The sequence below is a fragment of the Delphinapterus leucas genome, unplaced genomic scaffold (assembly GCF_059928025.1).
Source record: "Delphinapterus leucas isolate spDelLeu-1000000601 "Yukka" unplaced genomic scaffold, BTC_Dleu_Yukka2 spDelLeu_asBTCV2_sq25, whole genome shotgun sequence".
In the NCBI taxonomy this organism is placed as follows: Eukaryota; Metazoa; Chordata; class Mammalia; order Artiodactyla; family Monodontidae; genus Delphinapterus; species Delphinapterus leucas.
Genome location: NW_028322234.1, coordinates 5,547,695 through 5,567,916, shown reverse-complemented (window position 1 = coordinate 5,567,916; position 20,222 = coordinate 5,547,695). Strand labels below are relative to the sequence as shown.

The 20,222-nt window shown below is 55.7% G+C and overlaps 2 protein-coding genes across 2 annotated transcripts; both read left to right on the top strand.

Annotated features, from left to right (window-relative positions):
• The first annotated feature begins 1,375 nt into the window (after window positions 1-1,375).
• PGLYRP2 (peptidoglycan recognition protein 2) lies at window positions 1,376-8,955 on the top strand. The gene is made up of 6 exons (XM_022558681.2): window positions 1,376-1,569; window positions 2,226-2,349; window positions 3,470-4,552; window positions 4,872-5,082; window positions 5,690-5,987; window positions 6,778-8,955. Exons 2-6 carry the CDS (start codon window positions 2,286-2,288, stop codon window positions 6,835-6,837), a joined length of 1,716 nt encoding a protein of 571 aa, XP_022414389.1. The 5' UTR covers window positions 1,376-1,569; window positions 2,226-2,285; the 3' UTR covers window positions 6,838-8,955.
• Window positions 8,956-9,048: 93 nt separating this feature from the next.
• RASAL3 (RAS protein activator like 3) lies at window positions 9,049-20,126 on the top strand. The gene is made up of 18 exons (XM_022558614.3): window positions 9,049-9,128; window positions 9,258-9,592; window positions 12,011-12,141; window positions 12,306-12,384; window positions 12,487-12,548; window positions 12,913-12,983; window positions 13,533-13,659; window positions 13,745-13,843; window positions 14,301-14,843; window positions 15,178-15,322; window positions 15,576-15,720; window positions 16,612-16,848; window positions 16,936-17,137; window positions 17,245-17,363; window positions 18,288-18,678; window positions 18,963-19,120; window positions 19,646-19,709; window positions 19,815-20,126. The coding sequence occupies exons 2-18, from the start codon at window positions 9,271-9,273 to the stop codon at window positions 19,956-19,958; spliced, it is 3,039 nt and encodes a 1,012-aa protein (XP_022414322.1). The 5' UTR covers window positions 9,049-9,128; window positions 9,258-9,270; the 3' UTR covers window positions 19,959-20,126.
• The last annotated feature ends 96 nt before the right edge of the window (window positions 20,127-20,222 follow it).

Below are 20,222 nucleotides of genomic sequence, written 5' to 3'. Positions count from 1 at the left end.
CCACATCCTCAATCAGGTCTATGGTGCGCTCAACAGTCACTCCCTGCTACCCATCTGGTCCCTGACCTGTGGTGGGCATTTCTGGACATCCCAAGAGAATTCAACATCTCCTAGTCTGGGGGAGATGGAACCAGACAGAGAAACTCTAGACCTTGTATGGACAGGTCTGGGTCAAAGGTAGGAATCCTGGGCTAGGGAGCCAGAATGGGAGAAGTGGGGAGCCAGGGCTAATCAAGGAGCCTTCCTGAAGGAAGGGTCCTACCCAAGAAGGTCACAAATCCCAGGTAGACCCTGAGGGAAATGTTGGCTGGCCATGTCATGTCCCTGACTCCAATACAACCCAGCTCCTACCACAAACTTCAAGGTTTAAACAGGTATCAAGGCTGCCCATCTGGCTGGCCCAAGAATTACTGGGTGTGAAGTTGCTCTGTAGCCAGTCTGCAAACACTTGCCCAGCATGAAGAGTCATAATTACTCTGACCCTGACCTACCCACAGGATAGTGAAATCATGCACTGGGCTTGGAGCCTTCCCCAGGTTCTAGCTATGTGACCTTGCACAAGTTACTTAACATCTCTGAGCTCACCCTCCTGCTGGGTAAAATGAGCGTAAATTGGCAGTTAAATAAAATTGTAAGGGTCTCTCCACAGCCACAATCAGTGGGAGAATTAGAGGGACAAACCCAAGGTCCATGATGCCACATCAAGGTCATTCCCAGACCAAGCAGACATTAGGTGAGGATCTCATGTGACAGTTACCCCGCAACATCCTGGGGGCTACCCCCTGGTGGATGTAGGGCCTGGATGAAGGTAAAGCAAGGGAGGCACAAAGACAGGATCAGAATTCCCGATTTTTCCTTTCACTTCTGGCTCCAAGATGTCTAAGCACGGCACTGCCCCTGACCCTGTCTTTATTAAAATGTTGATATTTTGTTCATCATGGATTTTTTTTGCATTTCTTTTAGTCTTTTAAAACATTGTGCTAGAATATTATTTATCTTGATGGCTGAGATTTTCGGCACCACCTTAAATTTTACACCCTCAATCTCCTCACTCTAGTCCTGCACCGGATGGACACACAGCCCACATCTTCCACGTGGTTCTATCAGGCAGAGCCCCTGACCCCAAATCCTCAGAAACTGGGACATGGAGGAGGAGATTTCCTCAGAATCTCCTGGGGAGCAGCCTCTATTCATCCTCCTCTCTTAGCATCTAACTCTGTGAGCCCCTACTGTGTGTCCAGCTTTGTGCTAGGTCATGCTGAGTGCCCAGAAAGAGGACACTCAATATCTAAGTAGGTCCCCTGGGGAATCCCAGGCCTGGCTTAGCCTGGGCACTCCCAGGCCCGCCCAAGGCCCGCCCTGTGCTGAGTGCCCAGGCCGGTGGGTCTCCTGGAAATTCCCCAGGCTAGTTTCGAGATGGGAGGCCAACAGTGAAGTAATTTACACGGCAGCCCCAGCCATGATGAGCCCATCCCACCTGCTGCTGGATAAAGAGGAGGAGGGCTCTCTTCAGCAGGACTTGGCCACAGGCACCAGAGGAAGAGGGAGGACCCCTCACTGCCAACCCAGGTGAGCCCAGAAGTCCGCTCCGGGGACAAAGCCAGGGTCCCAAACACCCCAGCCCAATTCCTGCTCTCAACTACCTCTGGTAGCTTGGGATCCGGAGCTGGAATGAGATGAGAGATGACATCTTCAGGTCCCCCTACGCTATTTCAACAAAAACAATCCTCAGCCCCTGCACTCAACCTCTGCCTGAGGCTAAAGTGCTGGCATCAAAGAAGGCAGACGGCAGTGCCGAGTTCAGGCCTCTCCTTCTCTCCTCACCCTCATCACAGCCAGTCTTACCAGTCGGGCAGGCACCTGAGAGTCCCCTCTGGTGGCCAGAAGCAGCTACAGAACGATCACCATAGGAAGGGTGGATCGCTGCATTAGCCTCAGTTTACCTCTCCTGGGCAATGGGCAGAGTTTGCTGGAATCTGAACTACCTAGTTTCCAGGCCACTCCTGCAATGCGCTTGGCTTACTGACCATTGACCTCACCCTGGGATGAACAGGATAGGATTGGGGAAGCCCCTGAGACCCAGATGACGTTGAGCCAGGGCACTCTGTACCCACGCCACCACTGCCTCCCGCCCACAGCTCTGCAAGTGGCAGCCGTGTCATTCACCGCTGGACTTTGACAGCAGCCAAAGGCACTCTCAGTTCTCCATGCTTGTCTCCTTCCAGCTCTGCCAAAGTCTCCACTGAGGTAAACTGGATACTTCCCCTGGAAACTGGAAGCCCACAATGGTGGTCCAGGCTATCCTATGGATCCTGTACGGATTGCTGCTGCAGCCGGAGCCAGGCACAGGTAGGTCAAAAGGCAGAGGCCTGAGGCCAGGACTCTTATTTCAGCAGAAGTATACTGCTGCCCCGCTGTGTCCAGCCCTGTACAGGGTGAGGCTAGATCCAGGAGGCCCCAGTCTCAAGGAACCTCCAGTCTGGGAACACAGATGCTCCCAGCTCCATAGGATCAGGGCAAGGGTTGGGGGAAGAAACTGGGGCCAAAAGAGCAAAAATCAGGAAGGCTTCCTGCAGGAGGGGACGTAGATCTAGGACAGGAAGAAGAATTTTACTTGGTGGTGAAGCAGGAAAGGACATTTTAGGCAGAGAGAAGAACAAAGTTATAGAGGAATCACTGAGTGAACTGTCTGGAGAAGAACCTGAATTCCAGCAGTCAGCAGAGTGTAAGGATTAAGACTTCCTGTGTTCAAATCCTGCCTCTGCCACTTCCTAGCTATGTGATCTTAGGTAGATAATTTAACCTCTCCACGTTCATAGGGTCCTTGTGAAGATTAACTGGGTTGTTATATAAGTCACCTAGAATGGTGCCTGGCACATAGTAAAGGCTTAATTATTCAACAACCCACCCCAGCTCTGAGTCCCAGACTTCTAAGTTCCAAGTTCAGCCATAGACATTTCTCCCACAAGGCACAGGCCCACCCTCCCCTGGACATCCTTTGAGACACCTTTCCCTCTAAAATTCCCCAAACTCCAATCCATCATGAAAAACGGTCCATCTTTTCCTCAAAATATCTGGAGACTCTGCCCACTCTTGTCCATCACAGCGTCACCATCCTGGCTTCAGCCACCTTCATTGCTTACCTCCAAACTCTCTCCCCTTCTCTACTCTGGTCCCCCCCAAAATCTATTCTCCACACGGCACTCAAAGGAGCAATCAGAAATCCAACCTGGCCATGTATCTCTCCTGCTCATGAACCTGCCATGGCTCCCCAGTGCTCGCTGATAGTCTAAGCTCCTTAACCTGTTGTCTGTGCCTCAGTTTCCTCACCTACACGAGGACAATGTCAGACATCATAAGATTGTCCAACGAAGAGCAGGGGGCATTGAGAAGATGTAGAAACGGCAGGGGGAGGCTCAGTAACAGGTGGTGCTGGGCTGCTGGGCTAATACCATCCCTCCTCCTTCAGCGACCCTGCCCCTGCTCATGGACTCTGTCATCCAGGCACTGGCTGAGCTCGAGCAGAAGGCACCAGCCACCGAGGCTGGCCACACTGCCTCTGCACGGCTGCTGTCAGCCCAGGACTCTTGTGCCCACAACCCTCTCCAACACTTCTTGCTGGAAGAACAGAGTCTCAAGACCACCATGCTGGATCCTCCTTCACTGAGCCCAGAGCTTCAAGGCCTGACCATGGAGGTGGCGAGACATGGTGTGTGGGACGGGAAGGAATGCGGGGTGGTGCTGGCATCCGATGGCTCAACCGTGGCTGTGGAGCCTCTTCTGGCAGGGCTGGAGGCAGGGCTGCAGGGGAACAGGGTCGTAAACCTGCCCTTAGACAGCACGGGCACCCCTCCGGATGCTGGCGTCACCTTTCCTGACTTTGGGGCCACGGTTCCTGATGTAAGAGCCACCTCCCCAGGACTCAGGGATACCTCTTCAGATGTCACCTGGGCAGATGTCGGAGCTGTGTCTCCAAATGTTAGAGCCACAGATCTAGATGTCCAAGTCACCTCTCCAGATGTCCAAGCCTCCTCAGCAGATACCAAAGCCAAGTTCCCAACCACTGTGGACAGCCTCCTAGTGGTCACCCTGGCCAGAGACCTGGGCCTGAACTTCCTCCAGGGCCCTCAGACCTGGAGCCATTCACTGGGAACTGAGGGTTGCTGGGACCAGCTCTCTCTTCCCCGGACCTTCACGCTCCTGGACCCTGAAGCATCAACCCTCACCACGGCCTTCCTCAATGGTGCCCTGGATGGGGCCCTCCTTGGAGACTACCTGAGCCGGTCCCCTGAGCCCCGGCCACCCCTCAGCCACCTGCTGAGCCAGTACTATGGAGCCGGGGTAGCGGGAGACCCAGGATTTCGCAGCAACTTCCGACGGCAGAACGGAGCTGCTCTGACTCCAACTCCCATTCTGACCCAGCAGGTATGGGGGGCCCTCATCCTGCTGCAGAGGCTGGAGCCAGCACACCCTCAGCTTCAGGGTATGAGCCAAGAACAGCTGGCACAGGTGGCCACCCACGCTACCAAGGAGTTCACTGAGGCCTTCCTAGGTGAGAAGGGCCCCCACCCCCTGTAATGCTCCTTCTCACATATACAGACATTCTCAGTGCCCCACAGGTCAGGAGGATATAGGACTGGGGGATTCCAGAGGGGGCAATAAGGGCTTTGGCTGGGAGGCCAACAGGACTAGGATGCTGTTAGATTTAGTTAAGTTAGATCCCAATGGGGGCCAGTGTGGTGTGAGACTGAACTGTCGCCAAATCTGGGAGGAGACTGAAGGGATGATCCTTATATGCACTCTTAGTGTGGGAGGAGGCGGCAGGCAGAGAAACGCTTGCTTACTCCCGTGCTGGACTCTCTTCCTCTCAGGGTGTCCAGCCATCCACCCACGTTGCCGCTGGGGCGCGGCCCCGTACCAGGGCCGCCCGACGCCGCTGCAGCTGCCGCTCGGGTTCTTGTATGTACACCACACATACATGCCCGCGTCGCCCTGCACGGACTTTGAGCGCTGCGCCGCCGACATGCGCTCTATGCAGCGCTTCCACCAGTATACTCGCGGCTGGGACGACATAGGCTACAGGTGGGCGGCAACCTGCAAGTCGCTGGCAGGGCGGACCAAGTGGTGGTGCAGTGTAGAGCCTGGGGGCGCAGAGCCAGACTGAGGGGGCGGGGTTTGGACCTGAGCGAAGCTGGCAAGGAGTTTAGGGTGGGTGGAGCCAATGTGGAGAGGGGAGCGGCCTAGACTAGGGTCCGGGCCTTAACAGGGACCAGAAATAGCTCAACAGTGGGATTCCTGAGTTTGGGGTGGGAACTAGGAAAGGAGTCCGGACTTGGGAGAGGAGCAGGACCTGTGGTAGCGGCTGAGTCTGGGACGGGGCAGTGATGGGATATGACCTAAGACAGAAAAGGGCTCTGAATTGGGCAGGAGTTGGACTTGAGACAATGGGGAGGGAGCTGGGTAGAAAGAGATGAGGCCAATGTTGGGGGCAGATCCAGAGAAACGGGACGGTTTCTGGGGTGGCATTAGGTCGGGGAGTGGGACACGGCTGGACGGGGTAGAGTCAGCGCGACCGGGCGGGACTTGGGGTGGCGGCGGCCCTTGGCACACGTGCGGAAACTGGGGTAGAGGGCCAGATGAGAGCCGGGGCCTCACGCCAAGTGGTGCATGCTTCCCTCTATCCTCGCAGTTTCGTGGTGGGCTCAGACGGCTACGTGTACGAGGGCCGCGGCTGGCACTGGGTGGGTGCGCACACACTCGGCCACAACTCCCGCGGCTTCGGCGTGGCCTTGATAGGCAACTACACAGCGGAGCTGCCCGCAGAGGCCGCGCTGCGCGCGGTGCGCGACGGGCTCCCGCGCTGCGCTGTGCGCGCCGGCTTCCTGCGGCCAGGCTACGCGCTGCTCGGCCACCGCCAGCTCGTGCGCACTGACTGCCCTGGCGACGCGCTCTTCAACCAGCTGCGCACCTGGCCGCACTTCGACAAGGTGAGTCCCCGACGCCTGCACTACCTCGGCCTGAGGCCCATCTGTCCACACAAGCTCAGCACGGCCCCTGATCCCTGCCTGCCTGCCTAACCTCAGCAGGCCCCTCACTCCTTCCTGTAACCCTGTGCCCACACAGCCTCAGTCAGGACCCTGAACCCCCTTGCAGCTCGTCTGTTCAGGCAATCTAGACTCAGACTCCAGTCATTCTGCTTGCAATATAGCCTACCCACCCTGCCACTCTGTCTGCACAACCTCATCCCAGCCACCCAAACTTGCCCTCATCCTTGCCCCCTACCCAAAGCCCCGCCCCCACCCATCCACACAACACTGACCCAGACTGTGACCCTCTACAGAAAACCCTTTTACCTGCACAGCTTCTGTCCAGCCCCTAACCTAGTATTGCAATCCTCTGCTCAGACAATCTCAGAGTCTCAGAGAGACAATCCTCTCCTGAGGATGCTTGCTAGCCCCAGCCTTCCTGACCCTTGATGACAACCCTTACGCTGGAGCAATCCAGGCCCAGTCAGCACAACCTCAGCCTGATGACTGCACCCCAACCTCTGATCATGATCACAAAAACACCTCTATAACATCCCTGTGCTGTCTAGCTCTACCTTCAAGCTACCACTCCATTTCATTTGGCTGGCCTGCAGTTGGCATTGTACCTGCCCCCTCACTTTGGGCCCCTGTCCTCTTACCATCTAGGGTGCCACCATGAGGAAGGCAGACCCAGCCCCACGACCCCTCACCCACCCCACCACCAAACCTCACACTCCCTTGTCTTTTTTAGAATGTGAAACCAAGAACTGCCAGGAGGGCCCCTAGGAGATCCAGGAGGGCCTCTAGGTGATCCAGTAGGAGGCCACCTCCAACGATCCTGCTAGCCACAGACCTCCAATAAAGAGACCATGGGAAGAAAGCCTGTGTCCATGCATCATCTACGTTTGCACGTTCTGTCTTAGTTTAGGGTTGCCCAGAAGCAGACCCTGGGACAAGAATCTTTGTCGATAAGTAGTTCTCTGAGCAGTGACCCCAGGACGTATCAGCTGAGGAATAAGGAAGTGACACAGGGAAGGGAAGGCAGCTGGGAAAGGGTGCTTTATCAGGCATGTGGGTATGGGAGGCACGTGGAGCTCAATCCCACCAGGGACCTTTGGGGGATAGTGTCGGTCGCACACCGCAGAGTCATCCCACTCAAAGGGCAAGGCAGCTGGAGTACTGATCCTCCAATTTCCATAGTCATTGGCTGAGGGCTGCTCCCAGGACGGTGTTAATGTGTTGGCACTTTGGGACTGCTTGTTGCACGGGCAGTGTGGACTCCACCTGTCAGAGAAGGTCCTCCAGCAAAAACGCAGGGAGTTGGGAGTGGGGCCAGTATGCAGTGAAGTGGTACAGGCTCAGAGATATGGTAGAGCACAGGGAGACTCTACCTGTATGTGCAGTGAGTGGACTGAGTGTGGTAAGAATGAGGTGGGCATAGCTAAGGTATGTGCACCCGCAAGAACATGTCCAGCACCAGGAAAAGGATTTTTGACCCTCGCTGAAGACCCTTTTCCTCAGGACACGTTATAGAATGTTCAAGGCCCAGTGCGAAATGAAACATGCAGGCCCTGTCCAAAAAGTTAAATCAAGCGCAATGCAGAGCCCTTCTGAGCCCGGTGACTGCACAGGTCACATGCTCATGAAGGCAGTCCTACCCATCCCACCCTGTGAATTCCGGTCACGCTTGCCTTTGCACAAGCTGTTCCTTCTACCTGGCATGTTCTTCCCATGACCAGCTCCTTCTCATGCTCAGCCCTCCTGGATTTTTCCAGCTCAAAGTGCATCACTTCTGCTCAGCCCCTACTCTACTCTGTCTATTTGCTTCCAAGTCTTCACCAGCTAGAAATGTCCTGCATTCATGTTCAAGATTTGTCTCTCTCGCTGTACTGTGAGCTCCAGGAAGGCAGGAACCAGGTTTATTTTGTTCCTTGTAGCTTTTCCAGTACCCAGCACATAGTAGGCATTCAGGAAACATTTGCTGAATAAACAAAGTGTCCCATTATAAGCCTTCTGAAACTGATGTTATCATCTTGTACAAATCAGGAAACCAAGGCTCTGAGAGAGGAAATGACTTGCCTGAGGTCACACAGTGAGAGAAGGACCAGCTGGCACTCAAACCCACTCTGGGGCCAGTGGGCCAGGATTCTACTGACTCTCAAGTTATCTCACTTATTACTCAGAACAGCATTTGGCCACCTCTTTTTTCAAGTAAATACTTATTGTGGTATAATAGAGATACAAGAAAGGGCACCAAAATGTGTGGTTAATGAATTTTCACAACAGAACATACCCATGTAATCAACACCCAGCTCAAGAAATAGAACAGGTTAAATTTCTATTATGTGAATTTCACCTCAATTTAAAAAAAAAAAAAAAAACCCACCATGATCAGCTACCAGAAGCCTCCGTTGTGCTTCCCCACCTCCCCAGTCTCAAGCCCTTCCAAAGGAAACCAATATCCTGAATTGTTAAACAGAGTTTTGCCTGCTTTGGAACTTCATATAAATGGAACCGCACAGTGTTTACTCTTCATTGTTTGGGTTTTTTTTTGCTCAACATTGCGATTCATCTGAGCTCAATCCTTCTTACTGATACATAATATCCCACCATGTAAAGAGACCACAATTTATTCATTCTACAGTAGATGCACACTTGGGCTGTTTTCCATTTGGCGCTATTATGAATAGCGCCGGTGGGCATGTCTATTGGGTGTACACCTAGCAGTGGAACTGCTGGGTCAGAGGAGAAGGGTGTGGTCAATGTTCATAGGTCACCACAGTTTTCCAACTTGGATGAATCAGTCTACACTCTGACCAGCAGTGGATGAGAGTTCCAGCACTTAGTCAGCATGTGCCCGTTTTGCAGAGGAGGCTTTGCACTGAGGCTCAGAGAGGGGCATGTGCTTCCTCCTGGTCAGTGAGAGATTCTGAGTCCTGCTCTGTCACCTCCTCTCCTCTTGCATCCTGCCCCCGCTGTGCCCTCCCAGCTTGGCTGTGGGGTGGGGTGGGACAGACAGGGTCACGTGGAGTTGCGTTCAGCGGGAGGAAGCCAGGCAGGGTGCAGACGGCTGCTGATTCTGGGGCTGGTCAGGAAATCAAGGTAAGTGAGGGAGTGCATATGGCCCCTAAGGGGGTTCCCTGGGGGCAGAGCTGAGAGTAGGGAGGGGGCCAAGATGAAGACAACATGTGGGCAGACACTGGGCAGAATTGTCACCCTATCATCCCCCAGGAGAATCTCTGCCATGGACCCACCTTCGCCGAGCCTGGCCTCCCAAACCCAGCCAGCAGCCCCATCGCCGCTAACCTCCTACCACTGGCACTCAGGAGGTTGTGGGGAGAAGGGGGCTGGAGGGTTCCGCTGGGGCCGCCTTGCAGGATGGGGGAGGGCGCCGAGCCACCAGGAGCCCACAGTCAGCAGCCAGCCGGCCCCTCGCTCGCTGTTTCGTCGTGTCCTCTCTGCGCCCCACAAGGAGTCGCGCTCGAGCCGCCTCCGAATATCCAAGACCCTCTGGGGAAGGCATAAGAGCCCACCGCTGGAGTCAGAACCAGAGCCAGAGATCTCAGGTACATGGCTCCCCCACCCAGGCTGGGAGGCCCGGATGCTTGGGTTTTGTCTGCCTCCGGAGCATCAGCCTTACAGACACAGGAAGTTGTGGGGAGTGCAAAAGCCCGACAGGAAGTGGCTGGGGCCCGGCTGGCTGCCCTCTTCTCTCTCTCCCCCTTACCCAGGGCCTGGGCATGGTGGGAGTGGCTAGGGACCTGTGAGCTGGGGGTCCAGCCCTGGGAAGGGACAGGGAATAGACTGATGGTAGCACGGCCCAGATGCCAAATGGCTCTTGGCCCCAGTAGGTCTCTCCTCACATTCAATGGCCCAGGCTTATTCTCTCCTGCCTGGATACCCATCTCTGCTGCCTCCTGCTCTCCTGCCTTCCAGCCTCCATGTCTTAGTTTCTTCACTTCCTTGAGCCTCAGCTTCCCCATAAGTTAAATGGGAATCATGATTCCTACCTTGAAGGATATATTATTTCATTCGTTCATTCATTCATTCAAACAGAGGTCTGTGAGCATTTACTGCGTTCTAGGCCTGCCCTGATTTAGACACTGAGGACACAGCAGTGAACAAAACAGACGAGACTGCCTGCCCTGTGGAGCTCATAATGTAGTGGGTGTGACAGACAGTAAACAAACAAGAAAATGACACATGGGGCTAAGTGTCACACAGAGGGATCTAGAAGAGTAAAGGATATCATGAGAATTGGAGCTCATGAATGTAACGCTGGTCTGGGACTCGGCACATTTTATGTGATCCGTGAACAAGTGGGAGTCATCATTTATTCCCCTGGTGGCGAAACAATGGGACAGACAGGTAATCTGGGCGGCCTGATCCAGCCCTCCTATTCCCGGAAGCTCATCTGATCCTCATCATTCATATTCCCATTTTGCAGAGGCATCCCTTCAGCCCCCTCCACGGTATCAGGTATTGCCCACGCCATAGGATCCAGTGAGAGCTCTCTAACAAGCAGACCTGCTCCTCCCCTACTCAAACACCTCCCATGGCTCCTTATACCTCCAGGATAAAACCCCAGGTCTTCTAACTGACACCCAAAGCCCTGCACTAGTCTCTTCCTGAACCTTCCCCTCCAGCCTCCAAGCCCTCCAAGCCCTTCTCACCCCTCCCTTTATTTCCCTGGGCCAGGCCATGTGCCACCTCCCAGGCTTTGCTCAAGCCATTCATGCCACGATCTCCTCCATCTTTGTCAAAACCCAATCTGTTATTCAAGACCCATTGCAGGGGACTGCCCTGGTGGTCCAGTGGTTAAGACTCCACGCTTCCACTGCAGGGGGCTCAGGTTCTATCCCTAGTTGGGGAACTAAGATCCCACATGCCACGCAGCATGGCCAAGAAATTAGAGAAAAAAAAAAAAAGAAAGACCCATTGTAAACTTACTCTCTCTGGGAGGCCTTCCTACTGCACCTCTCCCAACCCTGCCCTTCTTCTGTTCCTTTCTCAAACTTTGAACACTTTTCCCTTTAGACTTGTTATTTATGTAAGGAACCAAGGCTGCTGTCCTGTTTTTGAACCTCTTGGACCTGCCCACTGTCCTGCTTAAGAGAAGAATGCTTGTATGTACACGACCCTTGAGTATGGGCTCTGTTAGTGCCAGCCAGGCCCTGGAACAAAGGCTTAGTTTCCTTGAAGGAAACTATGAAAAGGAAAGAAGGAAAATTAGCAAGTAATGTTATTTCCATTTTCAGTGCATTTCTCGCAGTGAAATCAGACCACCACAAGGCTGAACCCTCTCGGAAGATCTGTTGCGACCTTTACCTTTGTTCTTTATTTATCATGCATTTAAAATGAGATGCAGAAGCATTTAACATACTGTGTAAATATGGACCTCTTAAAATTAAAATTTCATTGGAAATGCTTTCAATTCAGCAACATCTTAGCTATTTGTTAGTTCTTTTGTGTTGTCTTATCAAAGTTTAATGGATACAGTTCCATAGTTGTTGATGTGTTTGTGTGTATGTTCGATTTGTGTAAAGATGGTACTAAGTCAATTAAAAAAGAGAGAGAGAGAAGAATGCTGGTATCCGAAGCCCAGCTCAGTGACTCACAAGCTGTGTGACCCTGGGCAAGTCATTCAATTTCTATGTGTTTTCAGTTTCCTCCTTGGTAAAATGGGTGTTATAATAGCCCATCGAATGGCTTTTGGAGGATTAAATGAGAGGTGTGTGAAGCAGTAAACACAGTACGCGGGGCACATAGTCGGTGGGGCTGTGTCCACCACCCATCACCACCCATGGTTAGTGGGGACAAGGCCCGGAGAGGGGTGGAGGCTTGTCCAACACCTGACATGGCTGCTGGGTGGGTTGGGAAGAGGGGGCACTTAGGAGGGAACCCTTGATGAGCCTTGGTGAGTGGAGAGGTTGTTCTGAGGGAGAAAGGACTCCCACGTCCCCAGCACCTCCTCCTCTACCCAGAGCCTGAGCCGGAACTGGAGCCCCCTGCCCCACAGATCCCAGAGGCCCCCCCACCCGACGTGCCCATCTGGAACATCGGGGCCTTCACCCTATTTGATGGGAGGCTGGTGCTGCTTGGGGGTGAGGAGGAGGTAAGAGGGGGCACCTGGGCAAGGGGAGGGAAGGAGAGGAAGGAAGAGAGACAGAACAGTGGTAACGGCGGGGGATGAGGGGGCATAACAGAAAGGCGTCTGCCTCTCCCTCTGTCTGTCTGCCTGCCTCTCCTTTCTGACCACCCACTCTTTTGGGGGGACAGCGTCCTTGCAGGCCCCGGGTGGGGAGCGCTAGTTCTGAGGGCAGCATCCAGGTGGCCTTGGGGAACCTCAGGGATCCAGGTAAGCTTGAGAGATGGGGGCTGGGGATTTGGGAGCCTCTCAAGGTGGGGCAGAATCCACGATGATCCCACCCCCCAACCTTTCACCCCTGACCACCCACAGATCAGATCTCTGGAAAGACCGAGCCAGAGGCTGCTGGCCCCAACGAGGTCCACAACGTTCGGGTAAGTGGGGGGTGGAGGGGAGAGCAAAGACTTTCCGACCTTCAGAGGTGAAAGGGGGACTCTTCCTGAGTGATCTTAGGCAGGTCACGGACCCTCTCAGGATCATAGTGTCCATATCTGTCAAATGGAGCCAGAAAGAGAAGCTCCTTCTTGGGGCTGTTTATGAAAAGTCCATAGAGAATGTAGGAAAGCATAATGATTGGTGCTTTAGAAATGGGAGCTGTTGATTGCCTTTAATATTCCTGCTAATATAGCCTGAGGTTGTGATCCCTCGAGACCAACAGATCTTCCAGGACACCCTGGGGGGAAGGGAGCTGAGGAGGGAACACAGGGTTCTGCCCAGCTGACATCCCCCTCCCCACAGGGGCTGCTCAAGCGGCTGAAAGAGAAGAAAAAGGCCAAATCGGAGCTAGGAGCCAATGCTTCCCAGGATGGGTAAGGGTCTCTGAGGAGGTGGAGGGGCTGGGATTCAACATTGCCCCTCCCCCTCCTCCTGCCTATAATTCTGACTTTCACCAAATATCCCCTGTGGCCCTCTGTGTCCTGCCCCATGTTGGGCAATGCTGGGGCCACTGAAAGACCCTTAGCATTGAGCCAGCCCTCTGTTGAATGGTGGGGGCAGAGTCTGACACAATAACTCTAAAACTGCAGCGGAGTCAACACCTTGGTCTGGGAGTGTCAGGGAAGGGACACTTGAGCTGAGATCTGAAGGATAGATGGAAGTTAACTAGGCCGAAAGGGTCAGGAAAAGCATTCCAGGCAGAGGGAACAGCAAGTGCAAAGGTCAAGAGGACGGATGAAGTGACAAAAACAAGGCCAGTGTGACTGGAGTTCAGACAGTGAGTTAAGTGTCAAAAGGAGGATTCAAGTCCAATTTAGGTTCAAGTCCCTCCTGGCTTCCACCCTTCAGGCTGTAAGGGGTAGTTGGGGTGGGGGAGGGGTAGTGGGTAGGAATGACAGCTTGTTCATGTGCGCCTTCACCAGACCCCCCAGTGCTCTGGGCTCTCGGGAATCGCTGGCCAAGCTTTCGGAACTGGACCTGGGCGCCGAGCGGGACGTGCGGGTCTGGCCACTGCACCCCAGCCTCCTGGAGGAGCCCCACTGCTTCCAGGTACGTGCAGGCAACTCTCCGCCTCGCCTGACCCCTTGGCTCCACCCTTGGTCTCAACCGCACGCTGGATGCCCCTCCTCAACAGGTAACGTGGGCGGGCGGGAGCCGCTGCTTCTCCTGTCGCTCGGCTGCTGAGAGAGACCGCTGGATAGAGGACATTCGTCGCCACTTCCAGCCTAGTCAGGTCGGTAGTGCGCAAGGTCGGACCTGGAGACCCCTCCCACAGCCCGGGCCCCGCCCCTTCCACCCACCCCAAATCCCACTCGCCCCAAAACCTTGCCCCTTGGACACACCTGCCCCCCTACACTTTTGCAGCCACTCCGAGATCCTCCCCCCCACTTGCATCTATTACCAGCCCCTTGCACAGCTCGGATTGTATTCAATCCGAGCCCTATTTGCACCCCAGGCAGTCTCCAAGTCCCCACCCCGCGGCTACTCCTCCGTGCCCTAGAGCCCTGATCTCTCCGGGAGAGCCCAGAAAAGCTAGAGGGTTTCCGCATAGCCATCTTGGGCACCCCCGTGGCCTCACTGTCTTCCCCCAGGGGCCCAGCGACCCCCTGGGAGCACGGGCCCCGTTCTTCACCTCTGGTGCCCGATGTGGAGCACAGACGCCACGCTCCCGCCCCTACTCCGGTCCGCAGGACAACATTGAGCGGGAAGAGACGTGGCTGAGCGTGTGGGTGCACGAAGTGAAGGGGCTGCCCCGGGCGGCGGCGGGGGCGCCGGGAGTACGCGCGGAGCTGTGGCTGGACGGCGCACTGCTGGCTCGCACAACTCCGAGGGCTGGCCCGGGCCAGCTCTTCTGGGCGGAACGCTTCCACTTTGAGGCGCTGCCGCCCGCGCGTCGCCTGTCGTTGCGGCTACGCGGAGCGGGCCCGGGGGACGCGGTGCTGGGCCGCGTGGCCTTGGCGCTGGAAGAGTTAGGCGTCCCCCGCGCGCCCGCCGCGGGCCTGGAGCGCTGGTTCCCGCTTCTCGGGGCGCCAGCGGGCGCGGCGCTGCGGGCACGAATCCGGGCGCGGCGCCTGCGCGTGCTGCCCTCTGAACGCTACAAGGAGCTGGCTGAGTTCCTCACTTTCCACTACGCGCGCCTCTGCGGGGCGCTCGAGCTCGCGCTGTCCGCTCAGGCCAAGGAAGAGCTGGCGGCTGCCATGGTGCGCGTGCTGCGGGCCACCGGCCGGGCTCAGGTGCGGCGCTGCGACGGGACGAATCCGGGTGACCAGGGGCTGACCGATCGCGCGCTCCAGGGGGGAGTTGGTGGGGACAATACCAGAGTGGCACTTTCGAGGGGCTGGGCAGCTTGAGGGGCGGGGTCTGAGCTGAGCCTCTGCACTGCGAGGCCCAAGTTTGCGCTTGGAGGGGTGGAGGTTCCGGCCTGTTAAGAGCCCCAGCAGCGAGGGCTGGGCCTGGGCAGCAGCTATGAGGAGTGGGCCTGTGCCCCAGGGGTGAGGGACCCACCAAGGGCAGGGATTCCTCCTGACTCAGTCTGCGCCCAACGCATTGTAACTGCACTATGCCCAGGCACTGGTGACAGACCTGGGCACCGCGGAGCTGGCACGCAGTGGAGGCCGTGAGGCTCTTCTGTTCCGGGAAAACACATTGGCCACCAAGGCCATCGATGAGTACATGAAGCTGGTAGCACAGGATTACCTCCAAAAGACACTGGGTAAGCAGAGTGGGGCAGGCGTCAGAGGCCTAGCTGAGCCGGCTGGGACACCCCAGGGGAGATCTGAGAATCCTTGAGTAACTTGGATTCTGGTAGTGGGTGGTGCCCTGGGGATGCTCAGATCCTAGAAGGAATCAGGGGTTCCCCAAGATTTTAGGTACCTCCAGAGTGATTTGGAGATAGAATTGGAGGCTGGGTGCTGTGGGTTGTGGTGGTCATGGGCTGGCCCCTCTCTGGCTGTGCTGGACTGCAGGACAGGTCGTGCGGCGTCTCTGTGCCTCCACTGAGGACTGTGAGGTGAACCCCAGCAAGTGCCCGGCCTCAGAGCTGCCCCAGCACCAGATCAGACTGCGAAACAGCTGCAAGGAGGTCTTTGAGAGCATCATCCACTCTTACGAGTGAGAATCAGGGCCCCAGAACCCGAGCCTAACCCTGCCTCTTAGCCACTGTGCTAACCCTGACTCCCAATTAGGGTTTCCAGATAAAATACAGGATGCCCAGTTAAATGTGATACCATATTTGGGACATGCTTACACTAAAAAAAGTGTTCATTTTTAAAATCTGAAATTCAGGTTTAAGTGTTTATCCTAAAGTTTTATTTGCTAAATTTGGCAACCCATTCCCAATATCATGCTACCTAACCCCAAGTAACCTGGGACCAAATTCTTTGTCTTCTAAACTACAGGTGACCCCATACCCTAATTCCATGCCACCTGACCCTAATTCCATGCCACCTGACCCCAATTAACATAGGATCTCACTCCTATGACCTCTGATTCCAGTAATGGCATACCCCCAATTCCATGATCCCTGACCTTAAGTAACACTGTGTCCCAAATCCCATGTAACTGGGATTCCTAAGATTCTAATTCCTTGACCTCTGACCCTAGGTTAACCTGTATGCCTAATCCCATGCCATCTAGGATATCAATCTCATGATTTCTGAACCTAGCTGACCCTGTAACCCCAATCCCATCCTATTTCATATCATGTCTGGCACCCCAATTTCATGTCCAGTCATAGCTACATCCCAAGCTCATGGCCTCCATCCTCATGTGAACCTGTACCCCCAAATCTAAGATTACTGACTCCAGAAGTCACCACGATAACTACACCACAAACAAACCCTGACCCTAAATGGACCTATAACCCCAAGCATCATTATCCCCAATGTCTTCAATCCTGACCCAGAATGCCGGTGTCTCCTGACACCTGACCGTAGCACTTTGATCATCCATGAACTTTATGCCCATATCCTCCCACTCTGACCATTGTCTTTTCTGCCCCAGCTGGTTCCCATCAGAGCTGGGCACTGTGTTCTCAGGCTGGCGAGAAGCATGCAAGGCACGTGGCTCTGAGGCACTGGGGTACCGACTAGTGTGTGCCTCTCTCTTCCTGCGGCTCCTGTGTCCTGCCATTCTTTCACCCAGCCTCTTTGGCCTAGCGCCAGAGCACCCGGCACCTGGCCCAGCCCGCACCCTCACGCTGATCGCCAAGGTCATCCAGAACCTCGCCAACCATGCTCCGTGAGTCCTGGGAGGCTGGGAGGCCATGCTGGGGCCGTGGGGGTAGCAGATGCCTGACCTGACCCACCCAGTTGGGCCTTGATCTAGGTTTGGTGAGAAGGAGGCCTACATGAGCTTCATGAATAGCTTCCTGGAGGATCATGGACCTGCCATGCAACGCTTCCTGGACCAGGTGGCCATGGTGGATGTGCACACAGCACCCAGTGGTTACCAGGGCAGCAGTGACCTGGCCCTCCAGCTGGCAGTCCTGCATGCCCAGCTTTGTACCATCTTTGCTGAACTTGACCAGGTGTGGCCTGAGCCCAAAGCCCAGAATATGAGGTAGGGAGGCAAGAGAGTAGGGAGCCTCTGGTCCTGGAGAGCTTGCTCAGCATCCTCCCTGCATTGCTTTACCAGGCAACCCGTGACAGCCTGGAACCACTGCCCACCATCCTGAGTGCCATCGAGGAGGGCCGACCTGTACCTGTGTCTGTGCCAATGCGTCTTGCACCACCTCCGGCCCAGGTCCATTCCAGGTAACCTACCTGCCTCAAGTCTGATCCAGTTCTGATGGGTAGGAGCAGGGGAAGGGCCAAAGGCATCACAGGGTCAAACTGTGGTCAGAGATGAAGACAGGATCATGTCAGGGGTCAGAGACAACAGGGTCATGTTGGGGTCAGTGTCAGAAGCAGTGTAGGATGGAGGTCAGAGGCTGGAGACAGGATCATCTCAGGGGTCAGGGAGAGGCTCACAGTACAGTCAGAGGGCGGGCACAGGGTCAGATTGGAATCTGAGGTGGGGATTAAGCATTGCAGAGATCAGGGAGAGGTCACATCTGGGGTCAGAGAGAAAGTGACATTGTGGTCAGCAATGAGGGGCAGGTTTCAGTGAGAGGTTGTGGATAGGGTCAAATCAGGGGTCAGAGTGGGTCAGATGGATGTTGAGACACATCATCAAGGGTCAGGGACAGGTTCATATTGCAAACAGGTCGGGCCCAGGGTCAGATGGGGTCAAGGGTTATGGACAGAGTCATTTTGGAGGTCAGAAGTCAGGGACTATGTTCTTTCAGGAGGCTGAGACAGGGTGAGTTTAAGGTCAGAGACTGGGAACAAGACGGAGTCAGATTGGGAAGGAAGAGGGTACAGTTGTGAGCAGAGGCCAAGCTCAGGCAAACTGGAAGCAGAGGTTACAGAGAGGCTCAAGCCAAGGGTAACACTGTGTCAGAGTCCAGGGACAACGCTAGAAAGAAATCAGAGGTTAGATTGACGTTGTGTCAAAGGTCATAGAAGGGACAGTATTGTCAGAAGTCCAGGACAGGATCAGAAGTCAAAATGTGATCCCTTCAGCAATAGGGTCACACAGAAGTAAAAGATCAGGGGCGGGGTTATTTCTGGTCAGAGGTAGAGATGCAGTCCGCTCAGGAACCGTGGAGCGTCTGAGCTCCCCCATCCCACCCCCAGCATCTCTGCAGGAGAGAAGCCTGGCTTTCTGGCCCCCCGAGACCTCCCCAAGCACACCCCTCTCATCTCCAAGAGCCAGTCCCTGCGCAGCGTTCACGGCGCAGGTAGTTGGGCCCGGCCACGGCCGGACGAGGAGCAGCCCCCGCGGCTGCCTCGGCCGGTGCAGCGCACGCAGAGCGTCCCGGCTGGCCGCCCCGCTCGCCACCGCCCGTCTGCAGGGCCGCGGCCGCGACCCAAAGGCTCCCTACGCACGGGACCCGTGCCCCGCGGCCGGCCCTGGACCGGAACCTCAGCATCGCTGCCTCGGAAGCCGTCGGTTCCCTGGCAGCGCCAGCTGGACCAGCCACGGGACAGAGACCAAACGCTGGGCACCCACCGACCCATGGGCAAGGTGAGGTACAGCCCAGGTCCGCCCGCACACAGAGTGGGGAGACAGGATTGGAAAAAGACTGAAAGATGGGCAGGTCTCGGTTCAAATACCGAGCTTGCTGTGCTGTGTGACCCAGGCATAACCCAACCCTCTCTGAGCCTCAGTTTCCTCTTCTGTACAATTAGGGCATCGTTCCCCAATAGGCAGGGCGGTGAGAAGGCAGAGCACAGGGTACAGGGAGGTCAGGGTCCTTGGGGAGAAGGGGCGGGACGATGGCTCAGGTTACAGCTGCTCCCTCCCCACAGATGACGGAGCTGCAGTGCGAGGTGGCCGCCCTGCGCCAGGATCAGAAGGCGCTGTCCGGCCTCGTGGAGTCACTCGGCACCCACATCCGGGCCTTGAGCGAGCAGCAGGAGCAGCTTCGGAGCCAGCTTCAGAACCTGGCTACCAGGCTCCGAGAAGGGTAAGCCCCGCCCTCCCCACTAGCTCCGCCCCCAGGTGGGCTTTCTATTAAAGAGATCGGCTCAGGCCCCGCCTCCCAGTCAGTCCCACCCAAATCATGCCTGTCACGGCCACGCCTCCTCTGCAAGACCCGCCCCAACACACCTAAGACCCGCCTCTTGAGCTCCACCAGCCCCAAATCCCTGGGAGGGCCTTTCGTTCAGTCCCTCAGTCAGCTTCTCCCACACAGATTGGGACAGACCCACCATCTCTTAGTCTGGGCATTCCCCCATCCCTCTCATGACCCAGCTCAGGACTAGCCAAGACCCGCCTCCAACGGTTGGTTGGTTTGTCCTTTCATCATATTACGGTCCAGGCTCTAATTCAGCAGCCCCTTCTTCAGACTGATCTAGGCCCCCCACCCCCCAGCCTGGATAAACCCCGCCTCCATTCCAAGCTTCGCCCCCGAGCCCCTGACTCTCCTACCAAGAGCTGGAGAGATGTTCCTCAGCCTCTGACTCTTTCCCTTTGCCCCTGATCCCCACAGGACCGCGAAGTTGGATCCAGAGCGCGATCCTCCAACCAATGAGGGCCACAGGCTGAAAAGTCTGGTGAGACCCCTGCCCGAGCCCTGGGGCATATCTGGGCTGGGTAAGGGAACAAGAGTTGGGTGCAACCCTCCCCCGGCTCTGAGTCCACTGCCGCTGCCTCCCCAGGAGTGCCGCCTGGCCGAGATAGAGAGTACTCAGGCCCAGGTGAGGGAGACCATTCAGAGCCTGCAGCTTCTTCCCAGGACATCGGGGTCCCAGAGCCAGCCCCTGCCCCTCAAAGCACCCTGCATCAACGGAGACACCACTTGAGCTGCGCACTCGGCCCTACGTGTTCTGGGAGCAGAGAGAAAGCGGTCTTAGGGGCCTTTCCAACCCCTGCCTCAAACCCACGTGGCCTGCAGTAAGGAGTGGAGCTGTAGGTGCCAACCAGTCTGGCACTATCAGGTTGCCCAGTAAAATCTTGATTTCAGTAAAAAATTGATGGTTTTTTTTTGCGCCTAAGTGTTGCCAATCAGAAAGCAATCCCCCCCGCCATTCAGCTCTCCCAAACTCTCCCCTAATTGGAGGTCTCAG